The sequence below is a fragment of the Hemiscyllium ocellatum genome, chromosome 24 (genome assembly GCF_020745735.1).
Source record: "Hemiscyllium ocellatum isolate sHemOce1 chromosome 24, sHemOce1.pat.X.cur, whole genome shotgun sequence".
Classification (NCBI taxonomy): Eukaryota; Metazoa; Chordata; class Chondrichthyes; order Orectolobiformes; family Hemiscylliidae; genus Hemiscyllium; species Hemiscyllium ocellatum.
Window position 1 is genome coordinate 8,645,593 of NC_083424.1, and position 18,544 is coordinate 8,664,136.

Consider the following 18,544-nt stretch of genomic DNA (forward strand, 5'->3'; position numbering starts at 1 on the left):
GATTGAAGGATGGGTCAGCAAGTTTTCAGAAGACACAAAGATTGGAGGTGTCGTTGACCGTATAGAGGGCTGTTGTAGGCTACAGTGGGACATTGACAGGATGCAGAGATGGGCTGAGAGGTGGCAGATGGAGTTCAACCTGGATAAATGCGAGGTGATGCATTTTGGAAGGTTGAATTTGAAAGCTGAGTACAGGATTAAGGATAGGATTGTTGGCAGTGTGGAGGAACAGAGGGATCTTGGTGTGCAGGTACATAGATCCCTTAAAATGGCCACTCAAGTGGAGAGAGTTGTTAAGAAAGCAGATGGTGTTTTGGCTTTCATTAACAGGGGGATTGAGTTTAAGAGTCGTGAGATCTTGTTGCAGCTCTATAAAACTTTGGTTAGACCACACTTGGAATACTGCGTCCAGTTCTGGTTGCCCTATTATAGAAAAGATGTGGATGCTTTGGAGAGGGTTCAGAGGAGTTTTACCAGGGTGCTGCCTGGACTGGAGGACTTATCTTATGAAGAGAGGTTGACTGAGCTCAGACTTTTTTCATTGGAGAAAAGGAGGAGGAGAGGGGACCTAATTGAGGTATATAAGATAATGAGAGGCATAGATAGAGTCGATAGCCAGAAACTATTTCCCAGGGCAGAAATGACTAACATGAGGGGTCATAGTTTTATGCTGGCTGGAGGAAAGTATAGAGGGGATGTCAGAGGCGGGTTCTTTACACAGAGAGTTGTGACAGCATGGAATGTGTTGCCAGCAGCAGTTGTGGAAGCAAGGTCACTGGGGACATTTAAGAGACTACTGGACATGCATATGGTCACAGAAATTTGAGCGTGCATACATGAGGATCAGTGGTCGGCACAACATCGTGGGCTGAAGGGCCTGTTCTGTGCTGTACTGTTCGATGTTCTATTTGCTATCCTCCAGTCTTCTGGCACAATTCTTGTAGACAATGACGACATAAAGATCATCATCAAAGGCTTGGCAATCTCCTTTCTGCCTTGCCAGACAATCCTTGGATAAATCCTATTCCCCAGGGGATTTAACTATTTTCACACTTTCCAGAATTACGAACACCTCCCCCTTGTGAACCTTAATACCTTCCAGTCTAGTAGCCTGTATCTCAGTATTCACATCAACCACATTATCTTTTTCTAGTGTGAATACTCATGAAAAGTGTTTATTTAGCACTTTCCCTATCTCCTCTGACTCCACGCACAACTTCCCACTACTATCCTTGATTGGCCCTAATCTTACTCTAGTCATTCTTTTACTCTGATATACCTATGGAAAGCCTCAGGGTTTTTCTTGATCCTATCCGCCGACAACTTCTCATGCCCCCTCCTAGCTCTTCTTAGCTCTCTCTTTAGGTCCTTCCTGGCTAACTTGTAACTCTCAAGCACCTGAAATTAGCTATCATATCTCATCCTAAAATAAGCCTTCTACTTCCTTAGTAAACCACGGCTCCCACACTCAACAACTTCCTCCTTGCCTGACTGAGACAAACCTATCAAGGACCTGCAATAGCTGGTCCTTGAATAAGCTCCATGCTTCAATTGTGCACATCCCCTGCAGTTTCCTTTGTCATCCAATGCATCCTAAATCTTGCCCAATCGCATCGTAATTGCCTTTCCCCCAGCCGTAACTCTTGTCCTGCGGTATATACCTATCCCTCTGTATCACTAAAATAAACATAACCGAATTGTGGTCACTATCACCAAAGTGCTCATCTACTTCTAAATCTAACACTTGGCTGGGTTCATTACCCAGTACCAAATTAAATGTGGCCTCGCTCCTTGTTGGCCTGTCTACATACTGTGTGAGGAACCCCTCCTGCACACATTGGACAAAAACTGATCTATCTAAAGTACTTGGACTATAGTATTCCCAGTCAAAATTTGGAAAGTTAAAGTCTCCCATCTACCCTGTCACTCTCACTCCTATCAAGGATCATCTTTGCAATCCTTTCCTGTATATCTCTGGAACTATTTGGAGCCTGATAGGAATCTCCCAACAGGGTGACCTCTCCTTTCCTGTTTCTAACCTCAACCCATACTACATTAGTAGACGAGTCCTCAAACATCCTTTCTGCCACCATAATACTGTTCTTGACTAACAAAGCCACACCATCCCCTCTTTTACCATTTTCCCTGTTCTTACTGAAAAATCTCAATCTCAGAACCTGCAATAAACATTCCTGTCCCTGCTCTACCCCGTCTCTGAAATGGCCACAACATCAAAATCCCAGATACCAACCTATACTGCAAGTTCCCTCACCTTATTCCGGATGCTCCTGGCATTGAAGTAGAAACACTCCCAACCAATTTCTTATTTGCCGATGCCTTCTTGCGACTTGAAACCTTAGTTCTGACCTCACTACTTGCAACCTCCTGTATGCTTGATCAACAATTTCGGTTCCCATTCCCCCGATGAAGTAGCAGGGGCATTAGCAATCCCCCCACCCCCAGGATATTGGTACCCCTCTGATTTAGGTAAAGACTATTGTTTATAGAGGTCCCACTTACCCCAGAAAGAGCCCTAATTATCCAATAATCCGAAATCCTCCCTCCTGCACCATCCCTGTAGCCATGTGTTCAACTCCTCCCTCTCCCTATTCCTCGCTTCACTAGCACGTGGCACAGGAAACAAACCAGAAATAACAACTCTGTTTATTCTCGCTCTAAGCTTCCACCCTAGCTCCCTGAATTTCTGCCTTAAATTCCCATCTCCCTTCCTACCTATGTCATTGGTGCCTCTGTGGACCACGACTTGGTGCTGCTCCCCCTTCCCCTCAAGGATCCCGAAAACACGATTAGAGACTCTAGCACCTAGGAGACAACACACCAACCGTGAGTCTCTCATTCCCACAGAACCTCTTATTTGTCCCCCTAACTATGGAGTCCCCAATGGGTAATGCTCTGCTCCTCTTCTCCCTTCCCTTCTGAGCAACAGGGACAGACTCTATGCCAGAGACCTGTGCCCCACTGCTTATCCCTGGTAAGATCCCCACGCCCCGAAAACAATATCCAAAATGGTATACTTGTTGTTGAGGGGAACGCCAATAGGGGAACTGCCTGCCAGTTGCCTTTCCATTCCCTAACAGTAACACATCTACCTTCTTCTTTTACCAGAGGAGTGACTACCTCCCTGTAACTCGTCTCAATAACCCTCTCTGCCTCCTGAATGATCCGAAATTCATCAAGCTCCAGTTCCAATTCCCTAACGTGGTTTTCGAGGAGCTGGAGTTGGGTGCACTTCCCGGAGATACAGTCAGCAGTTGCTTTTAGATTGATATACAGGTATAACATATATAATGAAGCCATGCAATTTATCAATTGAAAAGAATAAAATGAAGTTTCTCATGAAATACAGACAAAACTATCAACTACATCAACCTTCATCTGCATAAAATGGGAGGAGATGGGTTTATATCAATACAGCTGACATGCTGCTACATATTCCTTCTTTTTGATTTTTCCTGTATTTTGAGTTGCACGCTGCAGGCAGTGATACTCTATCATTTTTCTGCAGTTCCATGTGTACATAACAAAGTATTTTGATTCATATATTGTTTCAGTTGTTTACTCAGAATAAATACAACAGGTTTTGACGTGTTTTATTCGTTGTGTGGGTTGAGTGCTCCTCCATTCATTTAACCCTTTAAAGAGAAAGAAAGGTTCGCAAGTATAATAGTGACTTTCAGAATACCCCAGCACTTCATGAACTTGGAATATTCCAAAGCACTTTTCAGCTGATGAATACATTTGAAATGCAGTTATTGTAAATTTGGAAATCTGACATCCAATTTGCACAGGGCATGCACCCATCAGCACATCTAATATAAGTTTGACATCTTTCATGACTGATGGGGTCTATGGGGCAGGAGTATGTAAAGAATACATACATTTAATAATATTGTTATTTAATTTAAATTGCCTTTGTGTTATAGTTTGGCATTTTTTAATTAAAAAGTGGCAATTTTGTTTTGATACTGGTGCAGCACAGCAGCTTCTTCTGCTTTTACAACAAAACCACAGCCTACTTTCTTGTCATAAAAACAGAAAATATCTAAAAGATTTTGGTAGCATCTTATTTATTTGTTATGTGATGTAGATGTGACTGGCTAGACCAACAATTATTGCTCATCTCTATTATCCTTGAGAAGATGTTAATGAGCAGTGGCCTGCCTCTTTGAGTTGCTACAGTCCTTGTGATATTGAAACATTTGCACTGAACATCCGAACAAAAAAGAAATAATAACAGCAATCCAGAGCATGTCACCTGGTGCTTCCACAGTTGCACCACTAGTGGAATCTTTTGTCTAAAGACATCCTTCAACAATTACAGCAGGACCTGAAGAACTGTGAATGCTACTTACTGCATTTCAATTAATCAATTGACATGACCAGCATAGCCCAGCTGATCAGTTTTGTGCACATTGTTTAAAGACATTACAACTAAAGAGGATCTTCTCACCCTTTTGCCCTTGAAAGAGAGAACAAGAGGTGAGGATATCTACAATGGATTCAAAAGGTATATGTTTAAGAAATACATTCCAATAAAGAACTTGAGTTCTATCACAACTTTTGGTGCACCAGAAATGCTTAGCGCAAATGCAGGTTTTGGTGCAATTTGGAAAAATTTTGTCTATTTTCCTATCTTTTGTCAATTACTGCTGTATAATCCACCAGCAAGAAATACCGAGTAAAGTTATGGAGTTTTCTCATATAATGAAAGTTGTTAAGATTGTCAACCCGATTCAGGCAAGAACTCTTCAGAATTACTTAGTTAAATTCTTACTTATTGAACTCAATGCTATCTATGGTGAACTAAGTTAAAAGTCAACTAGGGGAAAGTGAGGACTGCAGATGCTAGAGACCAGAGTTGAAAAATGTGGTGCTGGAAAAACACAGCAGGCCAGGCAGCATCCTGAAGAAGGGCTTATGCCCAAAACGTTGATTCTCCTGCTCTTCGGATGCTGCCTGGTCTGCTGTGTTTTTCTAGCACCACATTTTTCAACTCTGGTCTCCAGCATCTGCAGTCCTCACTTTATCCTAGTTGATCTTAACCGACTGCGAATCCTCTTGCAAGGATGCCTACTTTGAAGAAGCTCTCCTCCTCCCTCTACAAGGATCTCAGTGAGTCCCTCTCTCACTGCACCCCTCCAGGTCATTTCCTCTGCCCTGAAGCTCTTCAGCCACATCCTGAAACAGACTCACTACCACAGCCACATCTCCTTCCTCAGCTCCTGCCTACGGAACCGACTGACCCCACATGGACTCCGGACTTCATTCAGACCAACACAATTTGGACCCAACCAGGACAACCAGTACCTGCAACAATTCCGAAGCCTCCAGCAACAGACCTCCCTCTGGATCCCCCACTCCATGCTCGCAGCCATGCGTCGCTACCTACACTCCCTGCAGTCAGCCCTGCCCCAGCTCAGGACCAACACTGCAAAGAACCTTTGCTGTTCTCCATCCTCAGAAGAATTCATACACTAAACAAACATTTTTTCCTAGCCAGATTCCTGAAGAAGGGCTTACGCCCGAAACATCGATTCTCCTGCTCCTCGGATGCTGCCTTGCCTGCTGTTTTTCCAGCACCAAATAAGTTAAAAGTCACACAATGCCAGGGTATAGTCCAGCAGGTTTGTTTGGAAGTCCTGCCTTTTGGAGCGCTGCTCCTTGATCAGGTAGTTGTGATGAACTAATCCTTTATACTGATGTGAGGTGGTTAATTCGAGAGAAGATCCTGCAAAGACTCTTAGATTTAATGCCTAGATCATCACGTTTCTTAACTTAAGGGCTGAAGTATGTAGAAAGCTGTCAGACAATGCACAATTGTTCAAATTTGGGTTCCTTATTATATAACATATGAACTATAAATTGCAGGGAATGGTCAGAGACTTAGCACATATAAGAACATAAGAACTAGGAACCATTTGATATGGCCAGGGCTGATCTAATCTTGGCCCCAACTCCACTTTCCTGCCCATTCCCCAAAACCCTTCAACCCACTTAAAAATCTATTTCCTTCTTACATTTACTCAATGTTCCAGGATCCAACGCAGTCTGGGAAACTGAATTCCACAGACTTGTGACACTTTGAAAGAAGTAATTTCTCCTGATCTCTGTTTTAAATCTGCTACCCACTGTCCTAAAACTTTTGTTTTAGATTGCCCCACGAGATAACATTCTTTTTTAGATCTACTTTGTCAATCCCCCCCTTAGCATCTTACACAACTCCATTAGATATGCTGTTATTCTTCTAAACTGCAGGGAATATAAACCTAAAATGCTCAGTCTCTCCTCATAAAGCATGCCTTTCATCTCTGGAATTAATCTAGAGAATTTCCTCTGATCTGTCTCCGCTATATCTAAATTCTTCCTCAAGTAAAGGAATGAAATTATTAAGATATTAAAACTGACTACATTGCCCAGAGTACCCAGCAACGACCGGAAGCTGCTAACTGAAAACGATTGATGGGATTTATTCAGCATTCACTTACTTTACTTGCTTTCCCGACATTGAACCGTTGAAATAAAGCAGTTGGAGGTTTTTAAAAACTCAAATCTGAAATATCCGCATCTGCTTGAGCTCGAGCGCGGCCCGCGGTTACCCTGACAACGCGCAGAAGGTAGGCCGCAGGCGGCGGATCCCATCATAGCAGCGGACTGGGGTAGAGGAGAGGTGGGAAGTGGTGGGGGAGGGGGGGGAGAAGTGGGGGCTGGGCCGGGGCAGTGGATGGAGAGGTGGGGGCTGGGCTGGTGGAGGTGCATGGACTCGGGTTGGAGGGAGAGGTGGAGCTGGGCTTGGGCGGGCGGTGGGGGCTTATTTCAGGCAGGGGGGGCTGAGGGGTTGAGAGAAGGAGCAGGCAGTTTGGGTGAAGAAGGGAGAGGGAGAAATCAGGAGGGCGAGAGGAGCATTGACTGTGGGGGAGGGGAGAGGCTGCAAGAGTGGCGAGCCTCGGGATGTGGTGACGAGGGAGCAATGAGGTGTTTAAGGGAAGAGAGGCTGGAGGAGCGGGGATTCTGGGGGAAGAGAGGCTGGAGGAGCGGGCGTCTGGGGGAAGAAAGGCTGGAGGAGCTGGGCGTCTGGGGGAAGAGAGGCTGGAGGAGCGGGGCGTCTGGTGATGGGATGATGCTGGAGGAGCAGGGCAGCTGGGGATGGAGTGGTGCTGGCGGAGCAGGGCAGCTGGGGATGGAGTGGTGCTGGAGGAGCAGGGCAGCTGGGGATGGAGTGGTGCTGGAGGAGCAGGGCAGCTGGGGATGGGGTGGTGCTGGAGGACCAGGGCAGCTGGGGATGGGGTGGTGCTGGAGGAGCGGGACAACTGGGGATGGGGTGGTGCTGGAGGAGCGGGACAACTGGGGATGGGGTGGTGCTGGAGGAGCGGGACGGCTGGGGATGGGGTGGTGCTGGAGCAGTGGGGCGGCTGGGGATGGGATGGTGCTGGAGCAGTGGGGCGGCTGGGGATGGGATGGTGCTGGAGGAGCGGGGCGGCTGGGGATGGGATGGTGCTGGAGGAGCGGGGCGGCTGGGGATGGGATGGTGCTGGAGGAGCGGGGCGGCTGGGGATGGGGTGGTGCTGGAGGAGCGGGGCGGCTGGCGATGGGGTGATGCTGGAGGAGCGGGGCGGCTGGGGATGGGGTGATGCTGGAGGAGCGGGGCGGCTGGCGATGGGGTGATGCTGGAGGAGCGGGGCGGCTGGCGATGGGGTGATGCTGGAGGAGCGGGGCGGCTGGGGATGGGGTGATGCTGGAGGAGCGGGGCAGCTGGGGATGGGGTGATGCTGGAGGAGCGGGGCAGCTGGGGATGGGGTGATGCTGGAGGAGCGAAGAGTGAAGACTGGAGGACTATTAATTTTGTGCCATTATTTAAGAAAGGCTTAGGAACCAAAGACCATTGAGCCTAACGTAAGTGATGGATAAGTTCTTGGAGAGCAATCTGAAAGACAGGATCTACGTGCATTTGGAACAGCAAGGAGCGATTAGCGATAGTCAGCATGGCTTTGTGCATGAGAAATCGTGTCTCTTGAATCTGATTAACTTTTTGAAGAGGCAACAAAGAAGTCAGATGAGGGTAGTACAGTAAATGTTGTCTGCATGGATTTTAACAAGGCGTTTGACAAAGGACTGCATGGTTGACTGGTTAGTAAGGTGAGCCAATTGGATACAAAATTGTCCTGATAGTAGGAGTAAGATGGTGGTGGTAGAGGGTTTTTTTAGACTGGAGGGCTGTGACCATCAGTCTGCCACAAGGATGGCTATTGGGTCCACTGTTGTTCGTTATTTATATAAACAATTTGGGTATAAATCGTTAATAAGTTTGTAGATTATTCCGAAACTGCTGTTATAGTGGATAACAAAGAAGGTTATCTCTGAGTAAACTTGATCAAGTGGATCTAGCAATGTCAGGTGCAGTTTAATTCAAATAAATGTGAGGTGTTGCATTTCAACAAGACAAATCAGGGCAGGACTTACTACCCAGGGCCTTACCTTTAATTGTGTGTTGACAAACACAGAGACCTAGAAGTACAGGTACATAGTTCTTTGAAAGTGGCACAGGCAGACAGGATGGTGAAGAAGGTCCTTGGCACATGTCCCTTCATCGGGGGAGGTATGGGGAGTTCCTTCACTGTGTAGGGTGGTTTTGGGGTAAGGTAGCTTTTCTCTACTGGAGTGCTCTAGGGATGTCAACGGGAGCTCCTCACCGTACAGTGAAGGTCTTCTTGAGGTGTGGGCACGATACCATCATTTAATTGATCTCCACAATGTGCAAATGATGACTGAAATGGCTCCCTAACTTTATAAATATTAAACAAATTATATTTGAATCAACTAACTTTGGTTGCAGATCCTAATTACAAATATGTATAGTCATTTAGTCCCTCAAATCTGTCTGCCTTTCAGTAAGACTGTGGCCGGATTACTATTTAAAACCATATATCTGATGTTAATCAAAAAATATCAGTAAACTACAGATTAAAAATGACATTTGATATTTTCATGAGTTATCCTTTACACAACAGCATTCCAAACTTCTGCTACCATTTGTTGTTTCTCCAAGTTTCACTCTTGACTGTGATTCACAGAGTATCTATGGTAAAGTATAGCTTTTCACCTTGCTCTGTGAAATCAAGACTACAGTTACACAGATAATTCTATGCCACTGTGGGGTGTTTTTGGGCGTCCATTGATGCAAAAGTGACAGTGTGACCCAGAAATCAAATCTTAATGTAACTGAGGATCAGTGAGCTTTTAGCAATATACTGTCATGCCACTACCTGGATGCTGCAACTGTTGAATTTAACTGCTGTCATGTAAGACATGTTTACAAAAGTGCTGAAGTGATCTCCTGAGCAATTTATCAATTTAGCACAGAGTTATTTTAACATTTTGATTTGATTTATTATTGTCACATGTACCTAGGTACAGTGAAAAACTTTACGCGCAGTACAGGCAGACCATAACATGTGAAGTTCATGCAATGATTGAACGGAGCGAGGAATACAAAGTTACAGCTGCAAAGAAACAAGATCAACATTAGATTGAGAGGTGCATTCTGAAGTCTAATAACAGCGGGGAAGAAGCTACTCTTGAACTTGTTGGTATATGTGTTTAAGGTTTTGCAACGTCGCTGTGGGACTATGGTGTCACCTGTGTAGGCCAAACCAAATAAGGATGACAGATTTCCTTCCCTAAAGGACAGGAGTGAACCAGATAGGTTTTTCTGACAATCGGCAATGGTTTCATGGTCATCGTTAGACCTTTAATTCGAGATTCTTGATTGAATTCAAACTCCACCATCTGCTATGGCGGGATTTGAACCGAGGTTCCCAGAACTTTAGCTGAGTTTCTGGATTAGTTGTATAAAGATAATACGACCAGGTGCCTACAAGTCACCCTCCAAGCCATCCATCATTTTTACTTGGGTATACGTTGCAGTTTTTTCAGTGTTGCTGGTTCACAATCCTGAAATTGACTCCTTAACTGCATTGTGATTCTACAACGATGCACGGACTGAGCAGATCAAGAAGACAGCTCATCACCACCTTCTCAACAGCTGGGCCCACATCCGATTAATGAATTGCATGAACTTGATAAAGTTGCATTTTACTGTTGAATGTCTGTACCAGTTGGTATAGATAGCTAACTGAAGCCTTTCTTTTTTTCTTGGAATTTTAAAGATGCACGTTTTTCCACATCATTATTGAATATCACATATAAGCATAACTAACCTTTTAGAGTGAAAAATATTATTTAGGTATGTATAACTGAGTTAATGGAGCTTAGATGTTTTACTTAAAGGAGCAGTGTATTTTACATAGTAATTGTTGCCTGATTTGAATCAAGAGCATAGTTATGAAGCTGTAATGCTGTGATATTTGTGTTTAACTATCACATCCTCATGAATTACTTCTGAAGTGCAAGCATTTGTTAGGTAGGTAGACTACTATCAGCACAAAGTTAACTCTCACTTTATTAAATAAAGCTAATATTTGACTGGTATATTGTAAAGGGCTATATTTCAATATTTGAACATTAAGTTAAAGAGAAACTATAATTATGATGCCATGTCAAAGAGCTTTTAGAGACTATTTACTTGAGCTAGAAATAGTAGAAAATTCTATCACTATTTTATTTCACATATAAGCTTGTCCTCATGCTGATCTGAGCTGAGAAAACCTTGAACCGCTTTATTTGTGGGCGGCACGGTGGCACAGTGGTTAGCACTGCTGCCTCACAGCGCCTGAGACCCGGGTTCAATTCCCGACTCAGGCGACTGACTGTGTGGAGTTTGCACGTCCTCCCCGTGTCTGCGTGGGTTTCCTCCGGGTGCTCCGGTTTCCTCCCACAGTCCAAAGATGTGCGGGTCAGGTGAATTGGCCATGCTAAATTGCCCGTAGTGTAAGGTAAGGGGTAAATGTAGTGGTATGGGTGGGTTGCGCTTCGGCGGGTCAGTGTGGACTTGTTGGGCTGAAGGGCCTGTTTCCACACTGTAACTAATCTAATCTAATCTAATCTAAACTTATTTGAAGTTATTTGAACATTGCTGCATTTAACTTCTCTTAATTTTATTGATTATAAAACAGAACTTGTAATTTTGTCCTGGCATAAACAATTTGAAGGAGTTTGTCTGTCACTCAGAAGTCAGCATGATAAATAAACTCCTGATCTCTGTCAATTGCAATATGTCATTTGTGAGAAAGATATGATTGTAAAAAGCCATCCCCAGTTCACAGGATGTTCAATTTTCACTTTGAAAGTGTTCCCTACATTGGCACCTGAAAATATGTTTGGCGTTCAACTGACCTGTAACAATCCCATTAATCTTTGAGAACCTTGTGGCATTTTGTCTTTGAACTAACTGTGCAGTTCTTCAACTCAGCAGCTTGTGGTACCAGAGACTGCAGGTGAAATGCAGATCTAAGTTGCATTTTGTTGCCTTTGGGCATTAGACAGTGAGACTTTTTCTTTACTACAGTGGCGCACTTTAATTTCATGTTGTCAACAGTAAATTTACCGATATTGCAATACCAATATGTCAGTTTATTTTTAAAATTTCATTTTTCAACAGGTGAAGCTGTATTGAATGTGAATGGGCTGGTAGAACTGTAACTGTAGTTTCACTCTGTAAGGCCCCCGTGTGTATGGCAGGCTATTGCTGTGCTTGTTTTGAAATGCTTTGACCTCAACTTGGTTCTCAAAGAATTTTTAATGATAGATGGAGGAAGAAGTTGCATTGCTATTTTTTTACACCAGGACATGTTGCCTTTTACATGAGGTATTACCTTTCTGTGAAAACAGATTTTGTGGATGCTTGACTATACAACACACATGGCAAGTTACTACAATTTGCAGTGCACCATTATAAGACATCTGAGAAGGGATATTGGAAACCTTTTTGAAGGAATTTATTTTATTTAATTTGGGGAGAAACTTTTACTTTTCCCTTTGACCATTCCCCATGATTCAGCCAGATGCATGTGAGCGAGCTAATGCAGGATTTCTGATCGCACCACTCGAACTATAGATAGGAGGCACACAGCAGCAGTTTAGAGAATTCCACTGTTGGTGTTTTTTTTCTCTTCTAACTAGTCGGTACCTAGAAATCAGATCTGAGTCTAATTCTACTTAATATCACTTTGTCTGATAACAATGTTATTTCGTTGTCTAAATGATATTTTTGCTGTGCATGAAAATCTGTTGACTGAGTTGAAACTTGTATTTTCAAGGAATATAGTTGTGAATTTTATGCTTCCCTTGGACCTGATTTATCTGAAATACAGTTATTGTGAGCAAGTGTGACCATATTCTAATGAGATTGACAAGTAATTTGAGCATTACTAAACATTGGTGGAGTGGATATGTTTTCAGGTCTGCCTTCCAGGTTGAGCACACAAGTGTGTTTTACATTCTTATGTTTTTGGCTAATTTATGCTCTCAATTCAATGCTACCACTAGTTTACAGCTTGTGGTCTCAGAGTATGTGGTGAGGGATTAATGATTGTGACCTGTTCGCTAGAGGTTTTGACTGTGATGATGGTTAATTGATTCCTGGGAGATAATCCAATCTGAGGTTAGTTATTTTTCAAGTTTCAAGTGTGTTCATTACTTCCTATGGGTTTTGTAACTTGTGTACTTGTCTCAGTCACTGTTGGTTGTCAAAGTTTACAGATTAGAGTAAGGAAGCTTCCTGTACATTAGCCATTAGCAATTGGGTAATTAAAATAAAAGTGGCGGTATTTGAAAATCACATAATTTCTTGACAAAAACTATATGAATGGGAAGTATAATTGGCAAAATGTTTGTGTTAACTTCAAAAACTTCATCAAATTTCACCTGAATCTCTGTTTTCAAACGTCATGTAAATCAGCAGATTGCAGATTCCTCTATAAATGCTTGTGCATAACACAATTGTAGCTTTTTGATTCTAATCCATCTATCCTACCTTTATCAAAACGTGGGACTTGCAGAGAGTCCATTCTCCTGACAGTGGTCCGTTTTCTTTTGCTCTGTCCTTGTGCCATGTTTTGTTATGAATGTGTTTTAAAGGTTTGGTGTGCCATTTACTCAATTTTAATGTACAATAGCTAATCAGTATCCTTCTAGAGCGGTAATTTGTGAAATAATGCAGGGGTCAAGGAAGTCACTGTCAGTCATAGGGTTGCATCCACTCCCAAGAACGCATCGCTGGCATGCGGCTATGGGACCTGGATCTTTGAAGCCTGGAAAAGTTGCCAAGCAAGCTCTTCCAAAGACTGGGCTTGATAGTGGTTTCAATTGAATTGGGGTCTCCAGTCTCTCAGGTGCTGACAGAAGCCTGGGCATGTGATTATTTCTGATTTAATAACATAAAGGGGAAACGAGCTTTGGCTGATAATTAGGCCTAATTAGTGAGAATGTGTTGATGGACAAGCCATCATATGGTCACAAAGAAACAAACTTTCTTTATCCGAGGCTTAGAGTCAGATTACAGTTCCTGTGTTATCTGCTTCTGCTGACTACAAGTCTGACTCTTGGTTACTTCTTCAAAGAGGAATGGGATCCCATAATATATAGGATTGGGATGAGAATATTGAAAAAGAAAATCTCTTTTATTCATTCCAACTAAATTAATTCTTCTTACTCTTCTCTTCCCCATCTCACCCCTCCCCCATCTTAAGTTATCACTGTCTTAAAGTTTAAAGTACTGAGGTGATCTGATTTCAGCTTAGGAAATGCAATGAATAAGAACCTGTGCTCAACTGATTACTCATTTAGTCTGAAGCTACTTATTGTCTTATGTGAATATAGTGGACTTTGTTGTTTTCATTTGTTTTTTTAAGAATCCGGTTTCCTTACCTTTTTGCAACCTGTAGGCCCTCAATAGAAGTTACAAAAAATACTGGCACTGTGTTCTAACTGACTTCAGTCTTCACCACGAGATAAAAAGTTAATGTTCTTATTTTCAAATTAAGACAATATATTGCAGTCCAATTTCTGTAAACAGTCCATGTCCTGCACTAACACAGTATACAAAGTTCAAACATTTGAATATCAAAACAATGTGATAAGTTTCAATTTTATTTGTAAATGTAGGTGCAATGTATATTAAAGTCCCTAGCTTCTAATAACATAACATGAATCATTTTTATGGCACTGACTCTTTAACCATGTCAGCAAATGAAATTAATTGCTTTGTGTAACACTAAAATAGTATTTTTTGTATTAGACAAATGTTGATAAGTGAAAGCCTTTTAACAAAAATTCTCCTCAAAGGAGAAGTAAACTAGCCCAAGATATACTTCCTAACATTTAAGAGTGAATGGCTGTGAGAACAGCTATCTTAATCGCTCAACATTTACTTAAGAAGCATTCCATGGCGCTGGCCTTAATTAGGGAGGCTGGGCTGACAAATCTGTGTGGCTGACAGATTAGCAATGCACAATTAAGCTAGGGCACCTTAACCAAGCAGTTTTCTAATCAGGACAGGATATCCAGTTCTTCTAGACATTGCTGACATTACCCACAGAAGTGAACTCACATGAAGGTTTGAAAAATATCACGAGATTCCTTGTTTAGAAGTAAACAAATGTTTATATGCAGTTTTACACCCTTGGCCTGAAGAGTTTAAAGAACCCATCTAGAAGATAGGCTTTCAAGTGGCATGCACGTTTGACTTGATGAGCTAAGTCATCAGTGTTCTTAACACAGGCAATAGGACACTGCAGTTACTAAAGGCCGCCATAATCTATGTGTGTGTGTGTGTGTGTGTGTGTGTAGATGCAGTTGCATTGCAACTCGAATACTCGCAAACAATGCCACTAGTTGGAACTTGTTACTTATTTTGCTGTCAAAATGGCCAAACTCTGAATTTAAGAGGAAAATAATTTCTGAGTCTTTTTACTAATCAATTCAGATGCCAAGAACATGGAATTAAGAGAAATAAAATTTCACTCAGTAGTAGCTTTGCTGATTTTCAAGACTGGAGAGTGTGAATAAACTTGGATAGGCCAGTATCTCAATTTCCCCCTACAATCTCCCTGTTCGTACAGCATGGAGTTAGGCCTGGACACTTGTGTACTGTTCTGCAGCAAGTTATTTGTTTGAAACAAAACTGAACTGAGTTAATAGTCAAACAGCATACTGTGAATAGGTGCACAGATGTGTGTTGCCCCAGTCTGGCAGTAATGTTGCTAAACATGTGCACCTGTTTGACAGAAATGTCATTGGTAAAATCAGGAGATATCACAACTGAATACCAAACCAGTGAGCAAGTAGCAAAAGGGAATAAAAGTCACCCATTGACATCAAATTATACAGATGGGGCCACAGCATGGGTTGAGGAGGATGGGGTCTTGAGGCACAGTGGTAGTATCCCTACCTGTGGGCCAGGAGATCAGATTTAAGTGATACCCACCATGCAGGTGTGTCAGAACATGTCTGAACAGCTTGATTGAAGTAAGTAATGGCTGAGGAGGCCAGCTGCCAAATATTTGAAGCATGTTAGCTGTGAAAGGGGGCTGGATAAGGTTGGGTTGTTTTCGTTAGAACATAGAAGACTGAAAGGAGACCTGATTGAGGTGTGTAAATTATGAGGGGCATGGACAGGATGAATAGATAGCAGTTGTTTCCCTTAGCTGAAAGATCAATAACAAAGAGGTGTAATTTTAAGGTGAAAAACAGAAGGTTTGGAGGGGATTTCACCTAGTCAGTAGTGGGAATCTGGAATGCTCTGATTGGGAGGGTGGTTGAGGTTGGAAACTTCACAAACTTTAAAAAGCACTTGAAATGTCATAACGTTGAAGGTTATGGGCTAAGGGCTATAAAGTGGGACAAGTATAGATTTAGAATTGTCGATGCAGACTTGATGGGCCAAAAGACCTCTTCAGTATGATTCTGTGATTTGCTCAACATTATAGGGAAGTGGGAGTTTGGATAAAGATTTACCTAGAGCTGAGGGAGTGTATTCCTGTAAAGTCAGTCTTAAAGCTGTCCACACGTGCACCTGATTGACAGAAATGTCATTGGTAAAATCAGGAGATATCACAACTGAATACTAGACCAGTGAGCAAGTAGCAAAAGGGAATAAAAGTCACCCATTGACATCAAATCATACAGATGGGGCCAGAGCATGGGTCATCTCATCAATGCCCACCAGATATCTTAAGTTAATAAGAGTCATAGAGTCATATAGTCCCATTTGCCAGCATTTGGCCCATATCCCTCCAAACCCTTCCTATTATGTACCTATCCAAATGCCTTTTAAGAGTTGCAATTGCACCAGCCTCCACCACTTCCTGTGGCACTTCATTCCATACATGCATCACCCTCTGCACGCAAATGTTGCCCCTTAGAACTCTTAAGTCTTTCTCCTCTTACCTTAAACCTATGCTTTCTAGTTTTGGACTTCCCTCTCCTGGAGAAAAGACTTTGACTGTTCACACAATCCATTCCCCTCATGATTTTATAAATCTCTATAAAGTCACCCCTCAGCCAGTGATGCTCCAGGGAAAATCGCTGCAGCCTATTCAGCCTCTCCAGCCTCTCTCTATAGCTCAAACCCCCCCCAACCCTGGCAACATTCTTGTAAATGTTTCTGAACCCTTACACATTTAACAACATCTTTCCTATAACAAGTTGCACTTTGGATAACGGAGAATTTTATGCCATTGCTGGGCCACTGATGCTTTGCAGATATTTTAAATTGCTGTTGTTCATTCTTCCCTTCTGTGATTTACACTTTGTGTTTTACTTTAAACATTACCAATTTGTATTATTGGCTGTGTCTGCAGTTATCACTATTGTTTATGGTGACCATTTTTCAGGTAAAAATGACATTTTTCCATTTTTCCCCTGTGAGATTTATTTAAAGGTACTGTTTGGGCTATAATGTAATGTTTGATTTTTGATACATTGCACATAACACAACATTATATTAGTCATATGATCTACAAATGTTGTATCCAATGGAAATCTGAGAGCATGTGCCACTTAAATTCTTAAATGTGTGTGATGGAGTATAGTATCAAAACTAGCAAAATAACCAAAAATCTGAGACATGGTCACCGGTGAAACATGAGTGCAGATTACTTTTGGAGGTAAAATGTGTATTTGATAAAATTTAATATGGAAAAATTAGAAGTATAGCTTTCAAGGATAGGATGTATCCAATTCTGTGCATGTTCATCTTGAACGAATATGGGAATACATTCCTCCTCCAATGCAACCATGAAAGGAAAGAGTCTTGCTTTCTTTTGGCAATTCTCTTTAATTTCGTGGTGAAAGTCAGAAGTTCAAAAAATGAAAAATTGCCCATGTGCACAGGACTAGAGGGTGATATTACAGATCATTAAATGTATGTTATCCCAACAGAATCTGCTCTGTTCATGGGATATGGACATTGTTAGACCAGTGTTATCTGCTGTTCCCCAATTGTCCTGGAAAAGGTGCTAATGAGCTGCCTTTGTGAACTGTTGCAGTCCTTGGGATGTTGGGCCACATACAGTGCTGTTAGGAACTTCCAGTATTTTCACTTAGTAACGGTGAAGAAACAGTGATATATTTCCAAGTCAGAATAGTGTGTGTCTTGGAGGGGAACTTGCAACATGTTGTACTCCCATGGATCTGCTGCCTTTGTCCTTCTGAGGACCAGTGATGAAGGGAGTAAAAGTTGAATTTGGTGCTTTGTCCTGGATGATGTTGAGTTTCTTATGTTTTGAGCTGTATAAGTCCATGGAAATGGAGACTATTCTATTATATTCTGGACTTATGTCTTGTAGATGGGTTGCAGTCTTTAGGGAATCAGAAAGTGAATAATTCCCAGATGCCAGCTGATTGAATGCATTTCTGCTGTTCTCTTGTGGTCCCATGTGGATTGCATGCTACTTCGTTAAATCCACAAAGATTCAAGAATGTACTCTTGTGCAGGAATTGACATAGCTAATTCTTTTGAATTAAGAAATACTGGATCTGTTTTAAAACCATTGTTTCATTGCTCATTGCATGTTCTCTCTGCAGATTTCTGTGATAACTCTATGGCCTTACCACCCCCTGATCCAAAGTTTGTGCTTCGCGGAACTGGAGCCTCAGTAAATACTCTGCATTTCTGCTGCAGTGATCAGGAGGACTGGAATCCAATCCTCTTCTCAGGGTGAGAAACAGTTCTTGTGCTGTACAGAGTAGTCTGGTTTGCAATGCAGAGTGAAGCCAACAGTGTGATTTAAATTCCTACACTGGCTGAAGTTACTATGATGGACTCTCCTTCTCAATCTTACCCCTCACCTGAGGTGTGGTGATCCTCCAGTCAAACCGGCACCATGATCTCTCTCTAGTGAGAGAGTAACTCTATTGTCGTGGGACTATGGCAACTTTCCTGTTTAATATGAAAGCAGCACTTGCATGTGTAACTAATTCAATAGTCTATTTTCCATTGTATTAAAAGTGAAACGATTCTTGAACTGTGCTGGAACCCTGCGGTGTGCTGCCATATGCAGGAAGATCTTTGAACAAACATACAACAACTCTTTATTATGATATTTCCAGAACATTCCATTGCAACAAT

At 42.3% G+C, this 18,544-nt stretch overlaps 1 protein-coding gene across 4 annotated transcripts in view; it reads left to right on the forward strand.

Annotated features, from left to right (window-relative positions):
* Positions 1-6,468: 6,468 nt before the first annotated feature.
* gnb1l (guanine nucleotide binding protein (G protein), beta polypeptide 1-like) overlaps positions 6,469-18,544 on the forward strand; it is a 38,071-nt gene continuing 25,995 nt past the window's right edge. Inside the window, exons 1-2 of one of the 4 annotated variants that reach the window (XM_060843432.1) lie at positions 6,469-6,635; positions 18,001-18,133. In XM_060843432.1, the coding sequence (XP_060699415.1) occupies positions 18,018-18,133 (116 nt within the window). In that variant the 5' untranslated portion in view covers positions 6,469-6,635; positions 18,001-18,017. The other 3 variants (XM_060843437.1, XM_060843433.1, XM_060843434.1) reach the window with 3 other exon arrangements.